This window comes from Rhagoletis zephyria, unplaced genomic scaffold (assembly GCF_001687245.7).
Source record: "Rhagoletis zephyria isolate East Lansing unplaced genomic scaffold, Rhagoletis_zephyria_1.1 Rzeph_scaffold_00043, whole genome shotgun sequence".
Classification (NCBI taxonomy): domain Eukaryota; kingdom Metazoa; phylum Arthropoda; class Insecta; order Diptera; family Tephritidae; genus Rhagoletis; species Rhagoletis zephyria.
This window is the reverse complement of record NW_016157127.1, coordinates 73,425-94,099: the sequence shown is the minus strand read 5'-3', so window position 1 is coordinate 94,099 and position 20,675 is coordinate 73,425. Positions and strand designations below refer to the sequence as shown.

Below are 20,675 nucleotides of genomic sequence, written 5' to 3'. Positions count from 1 at the left end.
CAAATAGGGACACGATATCGAACCGAAAGTATCGATATGGTACTCATTTAAAGTATCGCTGCAAAAATATCGGGTACCCATTAGTATCGGATTAAAAAGGCTCGATATCGCAAATATCGATACCAATATCAAAAAAAAAAAAAGAAATATCTGAAAAAGTGATTAGAAACCTCCGAGCGTATTTCTGCCATGAAAAACAGCTTCTCATAAAAGCGCCCTTTGTGGCACAACATCGGAGGAGAAGCTCGGCCAAACGCTAACATATTTTGTAAGTGCCAATCTATTATTTTTACACGTAGAGATTGAAGTGTTGACTTAAAACACCGAGACCGCGTGTTCAAATCCCGCCACATGCAATCCTAACGATAGTAAAAAATTTCTCTTCTTTAAAGCCCAATTTATATCAGGAAGAGTTGATAATCAGATAAGTCTTGAAAGCAATTTTTTCGCATTCTCTTTTGTGTTTTCTATTTGCTTCCAGACGCGACAACTTTTATTGAATTCAAGTTCGTGGTTCTTTAAATGGGAGGTATCTGCAATCTTCCCCTTTCTTCTCACCTCCTTCGCCTTGGAATGAGCAGACTTGAAAGCAAAACTTGACGTGTCCGAAAGCTGACTAATTTGAGTTTATGACATTCGATACGATACTAGGATTCTGGTACTCGATTCCAAAAAATATCGTTTTAATCTATAGAGTAAAAAATATCGGTATCGAATGCCAAAAGTATCGATATGGTATCGTATCGTATCGAAATTCGTGTTCCTAGTGTAAAATATAAACATAAAGTGAAAAGTGAGGCTATGCACTGTTGGAATTTATATAATATCCACGCGGTTGTATAAAGCAATTACGTTTTGTCTTAAATCCCTGACAGCGTAATAAGAGATTGTTATTACAAGTTTTAATTTTATTCTGAATAGGAATTTTCTGATAAAAATCGTTTGTATATTGAATTCCACCAAAATCGAGGAATTCTCCTCGGTTGGCATCACTACTTTAAACTTTTTCAACAAATTACAAACAATTTCTGCTTCCGCTTTTGCTGGAAGGTAAATAAAAGGTCGGTGAACATTTTAAAATTATGCATTTTAGATTAATACGCTTTTGGAAAACCTGTTGATATGCCATTTATTACCTTAACCCGCTACGTCCTATATGAAACAATCTCTCTCAAAAAGTTATTAACTAAGATGAAGACATAATAATAGACTGATGAATTTAGTTCCGTAGCTGAATAGTTGTAGATCTCAACACTTAACATACGTACTCATTAATTTCGCCCTTAGAGACGCTGCGCCACTAGATCTCTCCTTACGCCGCTCACCCCCGTCACATTCCAGTCTGCAAAGACAACGTGTACACTTGACGTCGTCTTATGCAGATGCCGACGAGCAAATGATGGATATGGAAACTCTGCTAGAAGCAGGTAAGGAGAATCTATCAATGGACGAAACTGGCACCGTCACACCTGAACAAATCGTTTGTGCACCTTCACTGCCAAATAGTCCATCAATGAGTCCTTCACCAAAGCGGCGTGCACTCAGCCCTCGCAGTTCCGGCGCGGACAGCACTTCCTCGATGTCACCTCCTGTCAACGTCTCTACCGTGTGTTTAGTTGCAGCTGCCGCTGCCAATAATTTGCTTGATTTACCATTGCGTTCCATGCTACCTGCCGATATAGCGTTAAAAATCTCCGAAACGAATATAATGAATCCACTGCTTTCCAAACAAAATCTCGAACTAGCTTTGAAGCTCTCTGCTGCAGCAGCGGCTGCTGTAAACAACAATTCACCAACTGGAGCGAGTTCTACCATTGCCGAATTGGCTGCAGCGACAGCGGGCAAATCTGCAATACTCTTACCCAGTTTGGGTACCGGACCCCCAGCATCTAATAGCGTAAATATCGTCGGCCCAAATACCGCAGTGCAACCCCAAATTTATGTGAAGCAGGGTGTCTCCAAGTGCAAAGAATGCAATATTGTATTTTGCAAGTATGAGAATTATCTGGCACATAAGCAACACTATTGTTCAGCGCGCAAACAGGACAGTTGTGAAGACGAGACGAAGGTCGCAAACACATCACCCATTGGAGTTGGTGCGGCTGCAGGCGGGGTAAACACTACCCCAGTTGCTTATCAACAACTTATTTGTGCCGCTTGTGGCATCAAGTATAGTTCCCTGGACAATTTACGAGCTCATCAAAATTATTACTGCCCTAAAGGAGGTGGGACGATGAGTACCACTTCTTTGGCTGCCGCTGCTGCAGCTTCCGAATCTGGACAGGTAAGATATTTATGATCACATTGTTTATTTTTTGTTTATAAGTGTTAATGAGTTCTTGATTTTTTATGATATTCAGATGCCACTAAGCAAGGACAAATGTAGCAAATGCAAGACAATACATGAATTAGGACAACCTTGTCCACCACAGCCGGCACTGCAACAAGCTCAAAGCGGCGTACACCACATGCAAAGCGCAAATATGGCAGTGACATCTGCCATCACAGGACCCAACCAAAATCTCTACAAGTGTCCGGTTTGCGATGTAGTTAGTTTAACACCGTCCGAAAGCCGGAAGCACATGGAGACTCATGGTACAGTAAAGGCATTCCGTTGTAGTATCTGCCGCTATAAGGGCAATACATTACGGTAAGTAAGAAAACACGTAATGATGATTTGTTTGCCCAAATATTTTTTCTACAAAATTGATATTTGTTACATCAAACACGACTAGGAAATTTAGCACGGATTATGAAATTATTCCGACAGCTGAGCTTGAGTTAGCTGTTTATAAATATATGGGCAAATCTAAAAAACAGGTAGATTTAAAAAAAAAATATTTTTTTTTAATTTGTGATCACACCTATGTTGGCTATATGATTTTATTCGTAATCTCTTAATAAATTGAAAAATATTAGTGCGCTTAATTTTTATTAAGTGCATCAAAAGTTAGACGAGTAATAAGCATTTAGATCGCTTAAATATAATAAGTTGGGTTCAAATTACGCTGTAAAAGTTGTAAATTTAAGCAAAGATAGATTGATAGTTGAACTCACTTAATTTGGACATTCTATTACATTTAGACTTGCCCCGTTTTGTCAGATTGGCTCCGATTTACGAGATACCGGTACATGAAGATTTGGTTAAATTTTAACTAAATTATAAATAACTCTCTCAGTTTTAAAGTTATTATACTAAAATTTTGCAGATTACTTTTTTATAATCTTAACAAATTCTGAAAATCATCGCAATAGGCTCACTTTAACATATAGCTCCCATACATGCTTCTTCAGATATGTGGCTTGGCCACAAAGTTAACAGTGTTTATGATGAATAAAAATAGTACTAAATTTCTTAACTGCTTAATTTGAAGAGTCAAAACCCAAAACAACGTTTCTTAACAACCAGTTGTATGGCAGCTACATGTTATAGTGAACCGATTTCGATGATTTTATGATAATATAATAATATGATATGGTACAATAATAATAAAAATCATTCATGTGCAAAATTTTAGTAATGTAACTTCAAAACCGAGGGAGTTATTTATAAAATAGTTAAAATGTAAACAAAATTTCAAGAACCGCTTTCTCGAAAAATGGAGCCAATCTGGCCAAAACTAGGGGACGCTATTGAATTTAAAAGGCCCCAATTAATGAGGAGCAACTATCAGAACCTTTGCCCAAAAAAGTTCATTTGATACCTCGCTCGAAATATTCTCACTATAAGGAGGATCCTCATTAAAAGTAGTAAATCAGGATTTTAACACACTTCTAGTAAATTTTTTTTTGAAGCATTTTACAGGTATATGGAATATTTTATCTTTAAAAGTTGGTTTATTCTCAAAGCCAACTTCTGCTAAGTTATCAAAAAATTCGGCATTGTTTTTAGAATACAATACACTGAGGGGAAAAAATATTAAAATCAAATAGAAACGTAATTGATCGTACTATAAACGTCAACGAAAGTACTGTATATTGGTAAATATTCAATTCAATTACGCGCATATTAAAATGACCGCGTTCATACTGAAAAAGCATCCGCGAAGTGAATAATCAAGACAAAAACTAAAAAAAAAAAATTTAATTTGCATGTTGCCTGCAGTGGAAATCGAACCCGACCATCTCCGGATATCAACAACTTGTGGCAAGCATCTTTGCGCACTCAGCTACACCCAGGTATATAAATTTGTTTTCGAATGTTGAATATCCAGCATCACCACAGCACGCGATTTGTACTATGTATGTATATGTCTGTTGTCGCCCTCTCAGAGCGGCGCTCTGCATGCTTGGGGTGCGTATGTACACTTACATATACATACTCAGATGTGAACAGTCAAATACGTGCGTAATAAATTTTGTATGAAAAAATTATTTTTAAATACGAACATTTTTAAACGATAATCAAATATAAAGTATTCATTTTTACTATGCATTATTTCCCTCAGTGTACGTACTTATAATATTTTCAAAATAAATTGCTTCAAAAAGTATACGCGATAAGGCGAAAATTTTGAAAATTGTGAAAAAGTAGAGTTACATTAACGGCCCAATTCTGTGTTTTCTTGATAAATTTTTTGTAAAGAAATTTTATCAAGATTTTTATCAAGTAAAAGCTTCCCTCGTATTCTGTGTCAATATTTATAAAACAAAAAGCTCTACGATTTCCACATAAGTGGAACTGATTTCCACATGTGTGGAACTGATTTCATTGTCACATATGAAAAATATGGATTTAAAAGCAACAAAGCTTTTGACTGTCGTAGCCGAGTAGCTAGAGATGTCGACTATAATTCCGTGTGTCGCAGGTTCAAATGCCGGCACATGGAGTATTTAATTGTTAGAAACAAATTTATTAATATACAAAATGTCTACATTTCACATGAAATTTCAATTTGTCAATAGCATTTTCAATCTTGATAATTTATCAAGAAAAAAGCTTTTGGTTTCTGTGCTAGAATACCAATTCTTGATAAATAATAAAAAAATGACAAATTATAAAGATTTTCAATTTATCAAGTGCACAGAATCGGGCTGTAAGTGTACACACATGTTTTAATTACGCATAAAATTTCAAATCAGAATATGGTGAGCTTCAAAATTTATGACATAATAAACTTTTCATCTCTTAAAAATTACATTAAAAAATCTGTCGTTTTTAATATTTTCTTGAATTAGAGGACCTAGATTTCAAAAGTTATTCAACAAATTAATTCAAAACTGTTTGGAGGCTTCAAGTATACATGTATAAACTGTATCCAAAAGAAACAAGGTGGATATAATTTAATACGGTTGACAAACGGGCTCGATTATGTGCATAAACAGCTTTTAGTTGCTTTGGCTCATGCATTTTCCTCTTTAAAATGCGCATAAGCAGCCGAACAAATTCACGAAATTTTTGGGAATTAACTCAGATTCGGGCAGTTTTCGTTGACAACACTGATAAAAACGGCCATCTGTTGTCTTTTGTACAAGTAAGCAAACAAAGCACGCGAGCCGAGTGGTAAGAGTTACGGGCTACAAGCCTGTAGCTGCCAGGTTCGATCCTCGGTTGGAGCGATTGCGAAACAAATTTTTGTTTTTATTATTTATTTTATATTTTTTTTATTTTATTTGATCTATATATTTACTTTTACTTTATTTTATTTTCATTTGCTCTATTTTATACCACATTTTTATTTTACTATTAGTTAATTTAAATTTTTAGAGTTAAATTTTAATAAAAAGTCAAGAACAACCAACTGAAAGCAACTTAAAAAAAATATAGAACTTATAAAAAAGGATTGAAAACGAAATAAATGAAAATTCAACTGGCCGTGGGACTCGAACCCACGACCTTGCGGCTCGTTTATCCGCATAACTGCCGTCTGTTAGGTCAAAATTATTATGCACATATGTGTGCCAGTTTATATGCATAAGCTTTGCCGTCTGTCACAGCTTTAAAACAATGAAAATAGATCTAGATAACAAAAGTTAGATTTTTCCATATACATACGTGCTTAGAAATGAGAAATTATTCCCGTTATACCCCAACGAAAGATATCAATACCTCTCAATTTAGCTTAAAATGGTTCCAGGGATATGCCGCGTGAACGTGTAACCTGGTATTGATAANCTTTTGCGAGCCAGGGCCAGCCTTCCGCAGCTCGGAAAGGGTAGACCCCTCCCTGTGCTGCTCTCGGAGGTAGCTTAATATATTTATNTGTTTTATTTGTCCAGAAATTTAAGCTGTTAGCTTATTTTGTATGGAGAACTTACCCAACATAATTATATTGGCTTATGAAAGGTTATCTTGGCTTGTATATTGAACAAGAGGCATTGCCATTCAGCATCACAAATATTCCCCTTCAGCCAATCAGAAAGAGGCAAAAACTTGCTCTGACACTGNGGACACATTCTTCTGCTTGGAGACAGCACTCTGCATCTTCTTCAAGACGATCCGAATCTGGGCCAATTATTATTATTATTTTTATTATTACTATTATTATTAATATTATTTATTTATTTGTTTTTTTTTGTTCTTAGGAGAGGAAAAAGCTTTATGCACTACCCCAAGTGCTCTCTTAGCGCCTTTGTATGGCAGGCTCTTCGCAGCTCTGCAATGCGGTCATTCCACCAGTAAACCTGCTTTTTACCTGACCATGCTCTCCTCTACGGCATTAAGGCCTTGCATGCCCAGTGTATGCAGTGCATCGTATGCAGCTTAGCCCAATACGCCCTTTTGTGGATCTCTCCCGTTGTGGGTGAAATGCCTTGGGAATCTGCTAGGAGTGATGTGTAGAACTGGCGGACATCGACCCCAAAAGGGTTCCATCCTGGTTTCCTGCGAGTGATACTGNAAGATTTAGCTATTTGCTTGTGATGGTTGAATAAAACATGCCTAATATACCACTTCTCAGTACTGTGGCTAAATGCTGCGAGAGGTATGCATTATGAGAGTTTCAGATTATCCCCTCTATTGTAACATAGTCACAAAACTTAGCTCATCGCTGTTGTGATTTCTATTTCTATCCTTCCAAAGGTATGCATTATGAATTTTTCAGTATGTATGGGAGGCGCCACGGCTTCTTTTCCAATAACTCACATCTGGAATTAATTTTGTATACATATTTCGGTACCAGTGATGCTAACCGGGAGAGAATTCTCGGGGGAATCGGGGAATAGCTTAAAATTTTGGGAGAATTCAATATACAAACAATTTTTTTAGAACATTCCTATTGAGAATGATATTCCAACCTGTAATAACGGATTTAAAACATAGCGTAATTGCCTAATGCAGCCGTTGGATATTAAAGAAATTTCAACCGTGAATAGCGGCACTTTTCACTTGACGTTTATATTTGACACTATCATTTGTCACTGCGTTTTCGGCGACAAACAAAAGTTCGAGCAGTAAGCATTTCTCAATATATAGGCAATTTTTCCAAAGTTAAACTAAAAAAATGCAATCAGATACTTTGGAGGAAATTTTACTTACAAAACAACTATGCAAAAATAAAACCTCTCTTGATTTTAGTGCGACTTGAAGACAGATGCAAAGTTTTCATCAAGAAATATGAGATCCTAAGGAATATTCCGTCTATACCCGATATACATACATAGATATATGATAGATATTCTTTACGAGATATACTCAGAAGTATGAAATTTATATATTACTAGCCGGCCTCGTATGAGCGAGGCTTCGCCACGCGCTGAATGTGTAGATATTAAGTAAGGTGTGATGGACAACTCAACTATAAAAGCAATGTGAAATTCAATCACACTTTTTAAAAAACATTTTGGGTACAGCTTATTTGTTAATTCTGTCTCTCNTTGGGAATCTGCTAGGAGTGATGTGTAGAACTGGCGGACATCGACCCCAAAAGGGTTCCATCCTGGTTTCCTGCGAGTGATACTGCGTATTTGCCCTCGCGTTGTGTCAGTGACTTGGAAGGTGATGTAGTTGTGGTCGCTACCACTCAGGTCTTCCATCACTCTCCATCCGTCGTCCCTTGGAAGGCTTTCTGAAACCAGGGTTATATCATGGATCGAGTATCCAAAACCCGGCCTTCGATATTTAGGGGTCGTTCCGGTGTTGAGGATGGTCAGGCCAATGCGGACTGCCATTTCACGGCAAAATGCAACATAAGCATTACCCGTTGACACACATTCCATTATCGCTGACCAAGCAGTTCAATATTGTAAGCAAAACAGCCTAGTGCATTGCCCGCTGCATTGAGCGACGCCGCCACTGTACAAGCAGAATATTTCGCCGACACGTCATGCACTGCGTTTTGATTGGAATGCTGAATCACAAAGCACTGGAAAAGAGGTGGAGTTAAAGTGGCTTAGAAAATAATTTGTGTATAAATAGCAGTAAATTTGATCAATACAATTAGAATATGAATGACATGCTTTGACCTCATCATTTCTCCGTTTTCGGCAACTGCGAAGTTGCCTAGATAAAGATTTCGGCAGACGCACGGCTGCCTATCGAACGGCAGAGTCCTCTCTGCCTTTATAAACAAGAGGATCAAATTAATTTAATAAAGAGAGGACCTCCACATGGCTATCCTGCCAAATACATATTCATTTATCATATTGTTGATCGCCTCCACATGGCGATCATGCCAAAATGCACTTTGAGTCGTCAACACATGGCGTAATGGAAGTCAATTTTTAGCACCATCATGATAGCCATCACGGGCTACGAAGACGGTAACGATGAGCAAACAGACAAAACGGTAGTAAGATACGAACCACCAAAGGTACACAAACCCGAAATCAATGGAAATGAAGACTCTGAATTCTATGCAGTCGGCTTCATAGCATTTTTTATAATCCTAGTACTTGTGGCCATGTTCACGGTATTAGAATAGTATTTCCGACTACGTCGGTTGAGAATTGAAGCACAACGCACATAAACGCGGCCAAGGACAGCCACAATTAGCATCAGAATACAACACATGCAAATTGGGTACAATTCTAAATTGAGTAGTCCACTTGCAAACAGCGTTATGTGATTTTATAATAGAAAGCCATAAAATTGAAAAAACGACTACGACAACAAGTAACATTTAAATTCAATCGTTTTTATTATTACCTGAAAATTTGGATAAATAAGAGCCTTATAAAATTATAACATAACATACAATGATATAAGATAACATTAACAGTCTACATGACCTAAAGCAGTTTTCTAGGTTCATCAGAAGATGGACACTTTTTAAAGTTTATAAATAAGTATGATAGCGACTTTTGGAAGAAGAGTTAACATTTTATGCTATTTTCTCAGAATATAAAAAGATTTTGCACTTTGCTGTTAGTGGACATGAAACTACTTTATATACTGGTACGTAATCTACCAAAAACTAAAAATCGAAAAAATTTTACATAGCGCACATTGCAAGTGGACTACTCAATTAAGTTTAAACCAATATATAAATACATTACTTATATTTATTTATTCCATTCGTTTTAGTAATACTTTGCGAGGCTATGTTGATGTAATACAAAATATAATATTAAGAAGGGTAGACTATGGACCAATGGATTAAGTTAGAAGAAAAAATTCACATCATTTAAAAAAGAATTACACAGACCATACAAATGTTTAAATAAGAATACTAAAATAAAAGAAGAAACTATAAGAAAGCACCTAATTATCTTATTTATAACTTTAGACAATTTCAGAGGTACCCTCAACGTCTATTTGACAAGACTCACGAAAGAGCACAAAGAAATTGGCTTAGATATATTCTGGCAACTCAGAGACAAACTGCTTAGAATCTTATCAAAATACGATCTTGATATACTAATCCCTCATTCAATCACAACAGAAGTACAAGTCCCGACAGAAATTTTAAGCTCAGAGTTAACTCAAGGCATAAAAACAATGTCCGAATTTAATTTGCAACTGGCCTCAAAAAAAGCCATTCCGAGCTTTTCCGGAAATTACAGGGAATCGGAAGCCTTTTTAAAAGTAACTGAAATCATACACAATGACTTATCTGAAGATGGCAAAAATGCACTAATAGATTTTATAGTTTATGTAAAACTAAGCCAAACGGTGAAAATAAATGCGACTGCAATACAAACTCCCCAAACATTCCAAGAACTGAAAGATTTATTAAGAAACAAATACAAAAACAAAGCAATTATTCCATACATACAAAACCAACTTGCCAATCTTACACAAAGAAATTTAAGTGTCACTAACTTCAAAAACAAAATTTTGCATCTAATATCTGAATTAAACACATTGCAAATAGGACAGCTAGGTACAAATGCAACAATGAAAAAGTCTTTAATTACTAAACTAAATCAGCAATACAGTCTAACAATATTTAAAAATGGACTAAATGACAAACTCAAACAAACAGTATTTGCAGCACTGCCCAACTCTTTTGACACCGCCACTGCACTCGCGCTAGAGACAGAACAAGGAAATCAACACGACAGCAGAAGCGTTATGTTTATCAGAAACAATTACAGAAACAGCAACTACACGAATAATCGCAATAACTCTTACCGGCGAAACACGAACAGCTACTACAACGATCAATCTAGTAACAGGTACAATAACAGTAATACCTATAATAATAACAGAAGACCGCACAATAATACAAGAAACATTTCTAACCAGAGAACAAATAGTATATTTTACCAATTAACACAAAAATACCAACGAACAAAACCGTAGAGATTCCACCCAGAACAGAAATAATACTACCCATTAAATTAAATATACAGGAAGACAGCGTAGTCTTTAACCAGGAAATACATAAAGGTGTATTTCTAGCAAACTCGATTGCACCTGCCAAAGGTATTTCCTATGTAAAGACAATGAACGTTAACAGTCATGCAGTTAATATTGAAGAATTTATGGGTCAATTATCGATAGCAATCGAACTTCACTTTCGTTGCTAGTTGCCTAAACAATATTACAGATGGCAACTGGCAACTTTCAACTGACAACTGCAGTTGCTACAAAGTGTATTTGCAGGCGACAACATTTTTGTGGTTGCTAGGAATGTTTTTGGAGCGTATTTAGGAGCGAAAATTGAAGTGTCATATATTTTACTTTTTAGTAATTTAATTATTATTAACATTAATTATTATTATTAACATTTTGCAATACAGTTTGCTTTTACAGAATAATTTAAAAATAAAACAATAACTTGAAATTTTGGTTCCGGTGGAGTACGCCCTTTGGCGAAACAAAAGCGTACACTGATTGCAAATTTTTTCCTTTATCAACTAAAGCAACTCTTTTAAAACTATCCACACACCAAGTTTTCCAAACTGAAGTCATTGCTGTGGCACTTCCTTCTGCGAAAAATCGAGGAGGTGCGTAAGCTTTTATGAGCAGAGGTATTGAAGTTGAACGAAGAGGTTCGTTCATCTGTTTATTAACCAATTATACTACAGCTCCTTTTGAAAGTCCTCAATATGCTTTGAAAATGAACACAAAACGATAATAAAAGAAAAACCTTGAAAGCATTAACTTTTGCTTACAGTGCACGCGGTAGCTCTAGAGGATTGGAATTATCCTTTAAATGTCGCCTGATTGAGGCCGCTTTTCTCTTCCTCTTAAACACATAATTGTGATGAACTTAGCTTTATTGCTGTCTTTTAAAACTCTTTATTTTAATAATTTAATTTTACTTGCGCAGCTTGTTTACAGCTGCTTGCTGATTGTGGCACTGTCAAATTTCGATTATCGATAACTCTACAGCAACTTACGATAGTTGCCATTCGTAATACAAATTTTCTTTTCAGTTGCGTCGCCAGCTGGCAACCGAGCCGTGGTTGCGTTGCTATCCGTAATCGACCCATTAAATGCACGACAGAAAAATTAACAAATTACAATATACTAAATACACATACTCAAGCAAATACATACAACAATGAACGCTTTAATAAATTAATGAAAGAATTGAAACTAAATAACCTAGGTAAAGAAACAGAAACAGAACTAAAAGAAATTTTCCGCAAATATCAATCGATTTTTCATTTGGAATAAGAAAACAGTTTCAGTAAATAACTTTTACAGCCAAAATCCTAACTTAACAGACAACGCACCGGTATACATAAAGAACTACAGACTACCACAAATTCAGAAAGAAGAAATACAAAGGCAGGTACAGAGAATGATTGATAATGACCTCATTGAACCTTCTGTCAGTCCATACAATTCTCCATAGCTTCTAGTACCCAAAAATAGTGAAAACGATAATAAGAAATGGCGTTTAGTAGTGGATTACAGAAAATTAAACGATAAAATAGTAAATGACAAGTTTCCAGTAGCAAGATTAGAGGATGTATTAGATGTCTTAGGACGAGCCAAGTAATTCACAACTCTAGATATGACTAGTTCTTTTCACCAAATACCTTTACAAAACTATTCAAGACCACCAACTGCATTTTTCACTCAAGACGGACAGTACCAATTTAAATGATTGCCATTCGGATTAAAAATATCATCTAAGAGTTTCCAAGGGATGTTGACAATCGGTTTAAAATCAGAAACTTTCCTTTATGTAGATGACATCATTGTTTTTGGATGTTCTTTAAAACACCACAACAAAAACCTCTTAAAAGTTTTTGAAATACTAAGGTATTACAACCTCAAATTAAATGCAAGCAAATGTCAATTCTCGAAATCAGAAGTCATTTATTTAGGACATTTAATAACGGACAAAGGTATCAAAACCGACCCAGCTAGTTGCGAAGTAGAACGCAATTACCCGAAACCAACAAATCCAGACGAAACGAGAAGATTCATTGCAGTCTGCAATTATTACAGACGTTTTATTCCAGACTTTGCACAAATCGTCAAATGTCTAAATTCTCTGTTGAAAAAAGGAAAACCTTTCATTTCGTCTGAAGAATGCGAAAAAGCATTTAATAATTTAAAAGAGAAGTTAATGAACCCACCAATACTACACTACCCGGACTTTGACAACCCATTTATACTTACAACAGACGCATCAGACTTCGATTTAGGAGCTATTTTATCACAAGAAGAAATAGGTCACGATTTACCAATATCGTACGCAAGTAAATCATTACAAGAACATGACATCAACAAACCCATTATAGAGAAAAAGTTATTAGCAATCCATTGGGGAATTAATTATTTCAGAACTTATTTCTATGGCAGAAAAGTCATAGTAGGAACTGACCACAGACCACTAGTGTCATTGTTTTCACACAGAAATCCATCATCGAAAATGACAAGAATTAGAATAGATTTATCAGAATACGACCTCGAAATTGTATACAAACAAGGAAAAAGAAATACTAACGCAGATGCATTATCACGCATCAAGATGGACAGTGACATACGCAAGTCTATGATTCCAATAAGTGAAAGTGAAAAAGAAAATAGGAAAAGTATTAACATTATAACAAGGAGCAAGGCCGAATTATTATTATAGAAAATGAATTATCGCAAGAAAATACGAATACGGGTACACACATTAACAAAGAAAACACAACTTCCAAGAGGCCTGATCAACTTCATATTTGAAAATGTACATATTTTAATGACGTAAAGAAAATAAAGAATTTGAAATTTATTATTGAAAAAATAGTAGTACTACAATTGAAATAATTAATAATGAAGTGCACATAACTTGTAATGATTACGCTTTAATCTAGATTCAATGTTGGAGAAACTACATAGTTCATTGATAAATTCAAATATAAAGGAGATAGCCCTTTGTAAAAAAGATTTTATATTTAAAAATAATGATATGAATGCATTCAAGAAGAAATATAATGAATTAGAAATGAATAAACGCGCGCCAATAAAAATACTTATATATGAAGCTCCAAAAGAAATAGAAAGCATGATACTTAAATATAAATTAATAGATGCATTTTTGGAAAAATATGACAGATGGTCAAAGAATTTATAAATAACTGCAAGAAATGCACACAAAGCAAAATTGTAAGACATACAAAGGAACCACTTGTAGTGACAGACACGCCAATGTCAACATTCGAAACCATAACGATTGACACTGTAGGCCCACTACGCATATCAAACGGCTACAGATACATATTAACAATGCAATGCGATTTATCGAAATTTGTGATAGCACACCCAATTGTAAGTAAAGACGCGAAAACAATGGCAACCACTTTAGTTGAACAACTAATTCTCAAGTACGGCTTCATTAAAACATTAAAATCTGACAGAGGGACAGAATTTGTAAATGAGCTTATGAAAAATGTGTACAATCTACTTAACACTAAGCAAATATTTTCCACGCCATATCACCATCAGACAATAGGTTCACTTGAGAAAAACCACAGAACACTTAAAGAATATTTACTTTCATTTGCCAAATATTATGAATGGGGCAAGTGGATCCCGTATTACACTTTCGCCGTATGAATTAGTATTTGGTAAATTACACACGCTGCCAAGCGATAACATAAGCAAGCTAGATGAAATTTATGACATGGAAAATTATGTCAATGAGTTGAAACTGAGACTCGAACCCTCAGTAAAGAATGCCAGAAACATAATAAATATTGTAAAAAATAAACGGAAGTCAAAATACAACAACAATGTAAACAAAGCCAAGTTCGAAATAGAGACTTAGTTTATGTAAGAGTAGAAAGCAGAAAGAAAAACCAGAGTCAATACGAAAATGTGAAATTGAAATGAAATTGTAAATACAAGAGGAGTAAATTCCACCATAGATATTAATGGTAAACATAAGGAATTACATAATAATCCATTAAAAAATACTTAGGATTTAGCAAGTAATTTTATCACCAATACAATATAAGCAGAATATTAATTTATACATATAAAAAAACCCATGAACAGCATTTTCATATCTCCATTATCTTAAAAAATTATTTCACTATTCCACAGAAATAATTTTTCGCTTCGGGGTAAGGGTATAGTGAGTCACGGCAAAATGCAACTATGGAGCAACTGGAGCTATGAAAGTGGCTTAGGAAATAATTTGTGTATAAATAGCATTAAATTTGATCAATAAAATTATAATATGAATGACATGCTTTGACTTCATCATTTCTCCAAATTCGGCAAATCAAAAGTTGCCTAGATAAAGATTTCGGCAGCCTCACGGCTGCCTATCGAACGGCAGAGTCCTCTCTGCCTTTATAAACAAGAGGATCAAATTAATTAAATAAATATAGGACCTCCACACCAGTCTTCCCCTGGTGATTGTTTGGGGCATACCCAATTCCACGCCTTTTGCGTTGAAATCTCAAGCAACAACTATGTGGCCGGTTATATCACGCAACTCATCTTCAAGGCCTTCGAGCTTTTCCTTGAGGACAGGGACTGTGTCGTTTGGAGACAGGTAGCAGCTCACCCACACGTAGCAACGTCCGACACCGCTGCTCTCTGCGCTATTGTTGGGGTTAGCAATCCATATAGCGACCGAGCCTGATTGGTCAACATGCCAGGTTTCCTTTGTTCTATACGGTTCCCTGATGATGACAGCGTCTGCTCTTTGTTCAAGGACCAATTGCTCCAGCAGGTCATCAGCTACTGTCTTAGCGTCAATAAGGGCATCTCTGAAGGTTTTGCATGCTCCGGACCCGGGCAGGTGATTTGAATTTTTCTGATCATCTCCTTCCGAGCACAAGTAGCAGTATGGGCTTTCTTTACATGCAGAGGCTATGTGGCCCTCCTGACTACATTTCCAGCATAACCTGCTCCTGTCTGGGCCTTTGCATGACGCCTTTTTGTGGCCATATCCCAGACAACGAAAACACCTATGGACATCCGTGCGCTCTCGGACACGGCAGATAATGCAACCTACTCGCCGCTTCACCTTTTCAATAAGAGTCCGGCCTGGCAATTCGTCTATTTCCACCACGGCCATTCTTTGTTCTCGCGAGTTTACAGCGAGGAGTGAGACGCGAAGTTGGCCATTCATCTTTTCTCCTAATTCCCCGCGTGTAGCGTTCTCCACTTCTGGCACCGTGGTTAGTCAGTCCATGCCCAGAACTACTGGCCAATGGCAGTGCACACATTTTCCTTAAATGCTGAGTGGTCGCCACAGCACTCCATCTCGAATATTGTTATTGTTATTATTAGTTGCGTTCCAGATGCTTCACGATATTCACGAAATTCACGATTTGCAGGAACAGCTGTTTTCCCCATCAATAAACCTTATGGGAGGTGGTCACCTGGAACGACTTCCAGTAAAAACCTGCAAATCGTGAAGCATCTGGAACGCAACTAATATTATTCTTTTTTCGAAGGACAGGGAAATGCTTTATGCACTGGCCGCGGACGTTAGTCTCTATACTACCTTCCCCGAGTGTGGGACTGCTATCGCAGCGTGTTGGGCTACCCACTAAAACTAAAACTCCCACCGCCCGCGCAAGAATCCCGCGATACTTCAGCTTTAAGGCTGCTCTGTTGTAGGGGCGTTTCATTCGGGTGTCCTCAGTAGACATCCATCTTCTCGTTTGCAGCGGAGTACGAATTTCACATATCTCGCAACTGATTCCCACTTGTCTGCATTGGAGATCATTACCCCAATTACGTTGTTCAGGGTTATGTCTCCGTACCTTTCTTCCAACATTCTGCACGAAGACAAGAAGTGCTCGCAAGTGACAGAATGGTGAGTCTACCCTACCCATTCTATGAAGATATTCTCGGAAGTAACCATGACCGGTGAGGAATTGCGTCAGGTAGAAGTCGACTTCCCTGTGCGTTCTTTTCATCCATGTTTGAAAGTCAGCTATTAGGGTGTGCGCCCATCGACTTTTTGTGCTCGCGTTCCAGTTTTGTTTCCACTGCTTGATAAGTTGCTCGCGTGCCCTTGCCGCGGCAGCTGCTCGGCCTATCTCAGCACTGAGATTAAAAATCTCTTTTCGCGCGTAAGCAAGAAGCTCAAATGGCATGACGCCAGAAATAACTAGAACCGCATCCGCGAACATTGTACGGTATGCAAAAGCAATGCGTAGTGCCCCTCTGCGTTGGACCGAACGCATTTGAATCCGGTAATTTTTGACTTTCAATGCGTCGGCCCATATCTCTGCCCACGTTCGCCGTAAGCCGGCTTAGAGTCACCGTGCTCTGCGCAACTTTTTCACATACGCCATGAATGTGTTCTTAGAATGTGAGTTTGCTGTCAGCCTTCACCCCTAGATATTTGTAGACCTAGAAGTTGTCACGAGCTGAAATCCGACCATCATGTTTGTAATTGTTGGCATCCGTTTCGTGGTGAGGAGCACGATCTGTGTTTTGGCTGTAGCCAACTGCAGACCGTGATCGCTCACCCATCCACTGACGCTGCGCATTACCTTGTTCAGCTTGAGCTGCGCTAGCTGGATGTTTCTTGCTGCTATGACGGCGGCCACGTCGTCCACGAAGGCGTCAAGGAAGGCGATGTCCGGCATTCCCCTGCGCAACAAACTANTCCTGAAGCCATGTTGTCGGGGTGAAAGGCCTCCCTCGCTTTCTATGGCTGACGTCAAGCGTATTTTGAGCAGACTCTCCATCATCTTGCCTGCTGTGTCTAGCATGCAAAGTGGCCGGAAGCATGAAGGAGAGTTTGGGTCCCCTTTGCCCTTGGGTATAAGCACCAGTCTCGCCTTCCTCCGTTGGCTTGGGAAGACCCGGGCCCTAAGGCAGCTGTTGTACATGTTAAGCAGGAGATAAGGGCTCGTTTTCGCTGCTAACCTGATTGCATTGGTGTGCCACCTCGGCCCGGAGCCTTGCCGGCTTTCATGCTTCGCAGAGATAGCTTCAGCTCGTCTGCCGAAAACAGTGGTGCCTCGGCTTGCTCCTCGACGAAGACTGTATCTGCTCTTAGTGGGTGTGTGGGAAATAGTGCATCCACTACATTCTTAACTCGGTCCTCATCCATCGCTTGCGATGGTTTATCGAACTTTTTTATGACTATTTTTTATACCTGGCCCCGGAGATCACAATCCACTTCGTAGCATAACGCTTTCCAGCAGTTCCAATTACTCTTGTGTATTTCGGCACCAAGTGCTTTCTTAGCGCTTTTGTAGGCTGCTGCTCTTGCCAGCGCCTCCAGTCTACCACGACCGCGGGTTGCGAGTCTGCGCATTCTATGCCAGGCCCTTCGCAGCTCTGCAATTCGGTCACTCCACCAGTATACGTGCTTTTTACCTGTCCTTGCTCTCCTCTGCGGCATTGAGGCTTTGCGTGCACGGTGTACGCAGCGCATGGGTTTTCGACCAAATTAGTACAAGACTCCCTGTTGTGGATCTCTCCCGTTGTGGGTGAAATACCTTGGGAATCTGCTAGGAGTGCTGTGTCGAACTTGCGAACATCGACCCTAGACGGGCTCCATCCTGGTTTCCTGAGAGGGATGCTGTAGTTATGGTCGTTGCTAGTCAGGACTTCCATCACTCTGCACCCATCAGCAGAAGACTTTCTGAAACTACGGCTATGTCAGGGATCGAGTATCCAAAACTTGACCTCCGATATGTAGAGGTCGTTCCGGTGTTGAGGATGGTCAGGCCGATTCGGGCTGCCATTTCAAGGTCCAGTCTTCCCCTGGTGTTTGTTTGGGGTATACCTCATTCCACGCCTCTTGCGTTGAAATCTCCAGCAACAATTATGTGGCCGGTTATATCACGCAACTCATCTTCAAGCCCTCGAGCTTTTCTCTGAAGACTAGGACTGTATGGTTTGGAGACAGGTAGCAGCACACCTAGCTGTAGCAACGTCCGACCCCGGTGCTCTCTGCGCGATGGATGGGGTTAGCAATCCATATCGTGGCCGAGCCTGAATAGTCAAAATGCAGGTTTCCTTTGTTCTATAGGGTTCACTGATAACGACAGCGTCTGCTCTTTGTTCAAAAACCAATTGGTCCAAAAGATCATCAGCTAACCTACTCCTGTTCATGTTGCCTTGTATAAGTTTAACCATATTCGCCCAAGCTTTGTCTTAGCCTCAATAAGGGCATCCCTGAAGGCATTGCATGCTCCCGACGCGGGCAGGTGATTTGGAATTTTTCTGACCATCTCCTGCCGAGCACAAGTAGCAGCTTGAGCTTTCTTTATATGCAGAGGCTATGTGGCCCTATTGACCACATTTTCAGCATGAACTGCTCCTGTCTTGGCATTTGTATGCCGCCTTTTTGAGGCCATATCCCAGACAACGGAAACATCTTTGGACATCCGCGAGCTCTTCATTTCTCTTTCGGGGTAGTATCTTCCTATTCTCCTCTGTCGATTATGGCCAGTACCTCACCCCCTCCCTTAACTGCATCTCTAAAGGAGAGGTATTTATGGCTGCCTGTTTTCGGTCTTTTGGCGACCCTATCCCCTACCTGTTCAGCGGATCGCTGCCTCTTTGGAACAGTGCCTGCCGATTTGCCAACAACCTAACCTGTTCCTACGTTAACTGCCTTGTCGGCAGTTCTCCGATCCTAGTCACGACCCTAATGGCTGCCTTTTGATCATAATAGGCCGAATTAGAGGGGCGGACTCCTCACCTGTGGTTGCAACCTTCCTTGAGCTGCCAACCCAGACCTTTTTTCAAGAGGGTTGCTCCTCCGTTCATAGGCAGCGATCAAAAACCATTTCCATGTAACTAAACTATTGAGCTTGAGCACATAGCACTGCTTCCTGATCTTAGCTGGACACCAGTCTGACATCGTACAGAACCTTATCTGTAGTGCCCCTCGTGGAGGGTTCAGCCGGAGGATTTTCGCCGACCAAATCTGTTACTAACTCTAAAGTAATTCGATTATGAATACGATATATAATATTATGTACATATTTCATAAAAACTATGAAGGCCTCCACTATAAGAGTAGTATATTTGAAAATTGGAGAGTTCTACCTTTATGCTAAGTTACATCTGCTTCAGTTGAAATCTGGCAGCTATTAAGTAACAAAAAAACTAATTTAATTATGAATAATTCAGTCGAAACTTTTTTAGAACCTTCTTTTATTTCTATTTAGATGAAAGATTAACAAATATTATTAGAATTAATTTCCACGCCATTCTCTCATATTTGTGCTTGGAACCCGGTATGACCTATGTAGGAACTGCATCCGGCCATAATCGCTTACGTTTCACGCCTGAGTTACTTGGAGTTTTGTTTTTCTCGTTATTTCTCTAATGTGACTTGAAACTATTTTCCACTATCAGAAAATATTGAAATTGAATTTCATTTGGGTTAACGAGACAAAATTTCGAACTAGAGATAAACCCGCATAAATTATGAAAGAAATTAATAAAAAAAATTTGACTGTGGATACAGGCTATTTACGTATCAATAAACCTATATCGAAAGACTCCAAGTATTTATTTTATTTGCATTTATGAATTATTAAAATATTTTTTTTTTTATAAGAACTTGCTTGCGTCAACCGATTTCGAAAATTCTTTCTGCATCGGAAAGGTGGTGTCTCAGAGGTGGTCCCATACTAATCTAGTTTAGATCCGATCAATGGATCATGAAAAAATTAACGGTACTCCTAAATTTTTATATGAGATTTGAAGTCGATTTTGTTTTTTGTTTAAAAATTACTTGTTTCTAGTTAACATCTCCCTATCCCCTACCTGTTCAGCGGATCGCTGCCTCTTTGGAACAGTGCCTGCCGATTTGCCAACAACCTAACCTGTTCCTACGTTAACTGCCTTGTCGGCAGTTCTCCGATCCTAGTCACGACCCTAATGGCTTGCCTTTTGATCATAA

At 38.4% G+C, this 20,675-nt stretch overlaps 1 protein-coding gene across 1 annotated transcript in view; it reads left to right on the top strand.

Moving 5' to 3' along the window:
- Positions 1–20,675, top strand: part of LOC108367308 (Zinc finger protein ush) — a 628,184-nt gene that overhangs the window by 549,195 nt on the left and 58,314 nt on the right. Inside the window, exons 8-9 of the mRNA XM_017621901.1 lie at positions 1,288–2,284; positions 2,361–2,650. Coding sequence (XP_017477390.1) covers positions 1,288–2,284; positions 2,361–2,650 — 1,287 coding nt within the window. The remainder of the gene's footprint in view (positions 1–1,287; positions 2,285–2,360; positions 2,651–20,675) is intronic.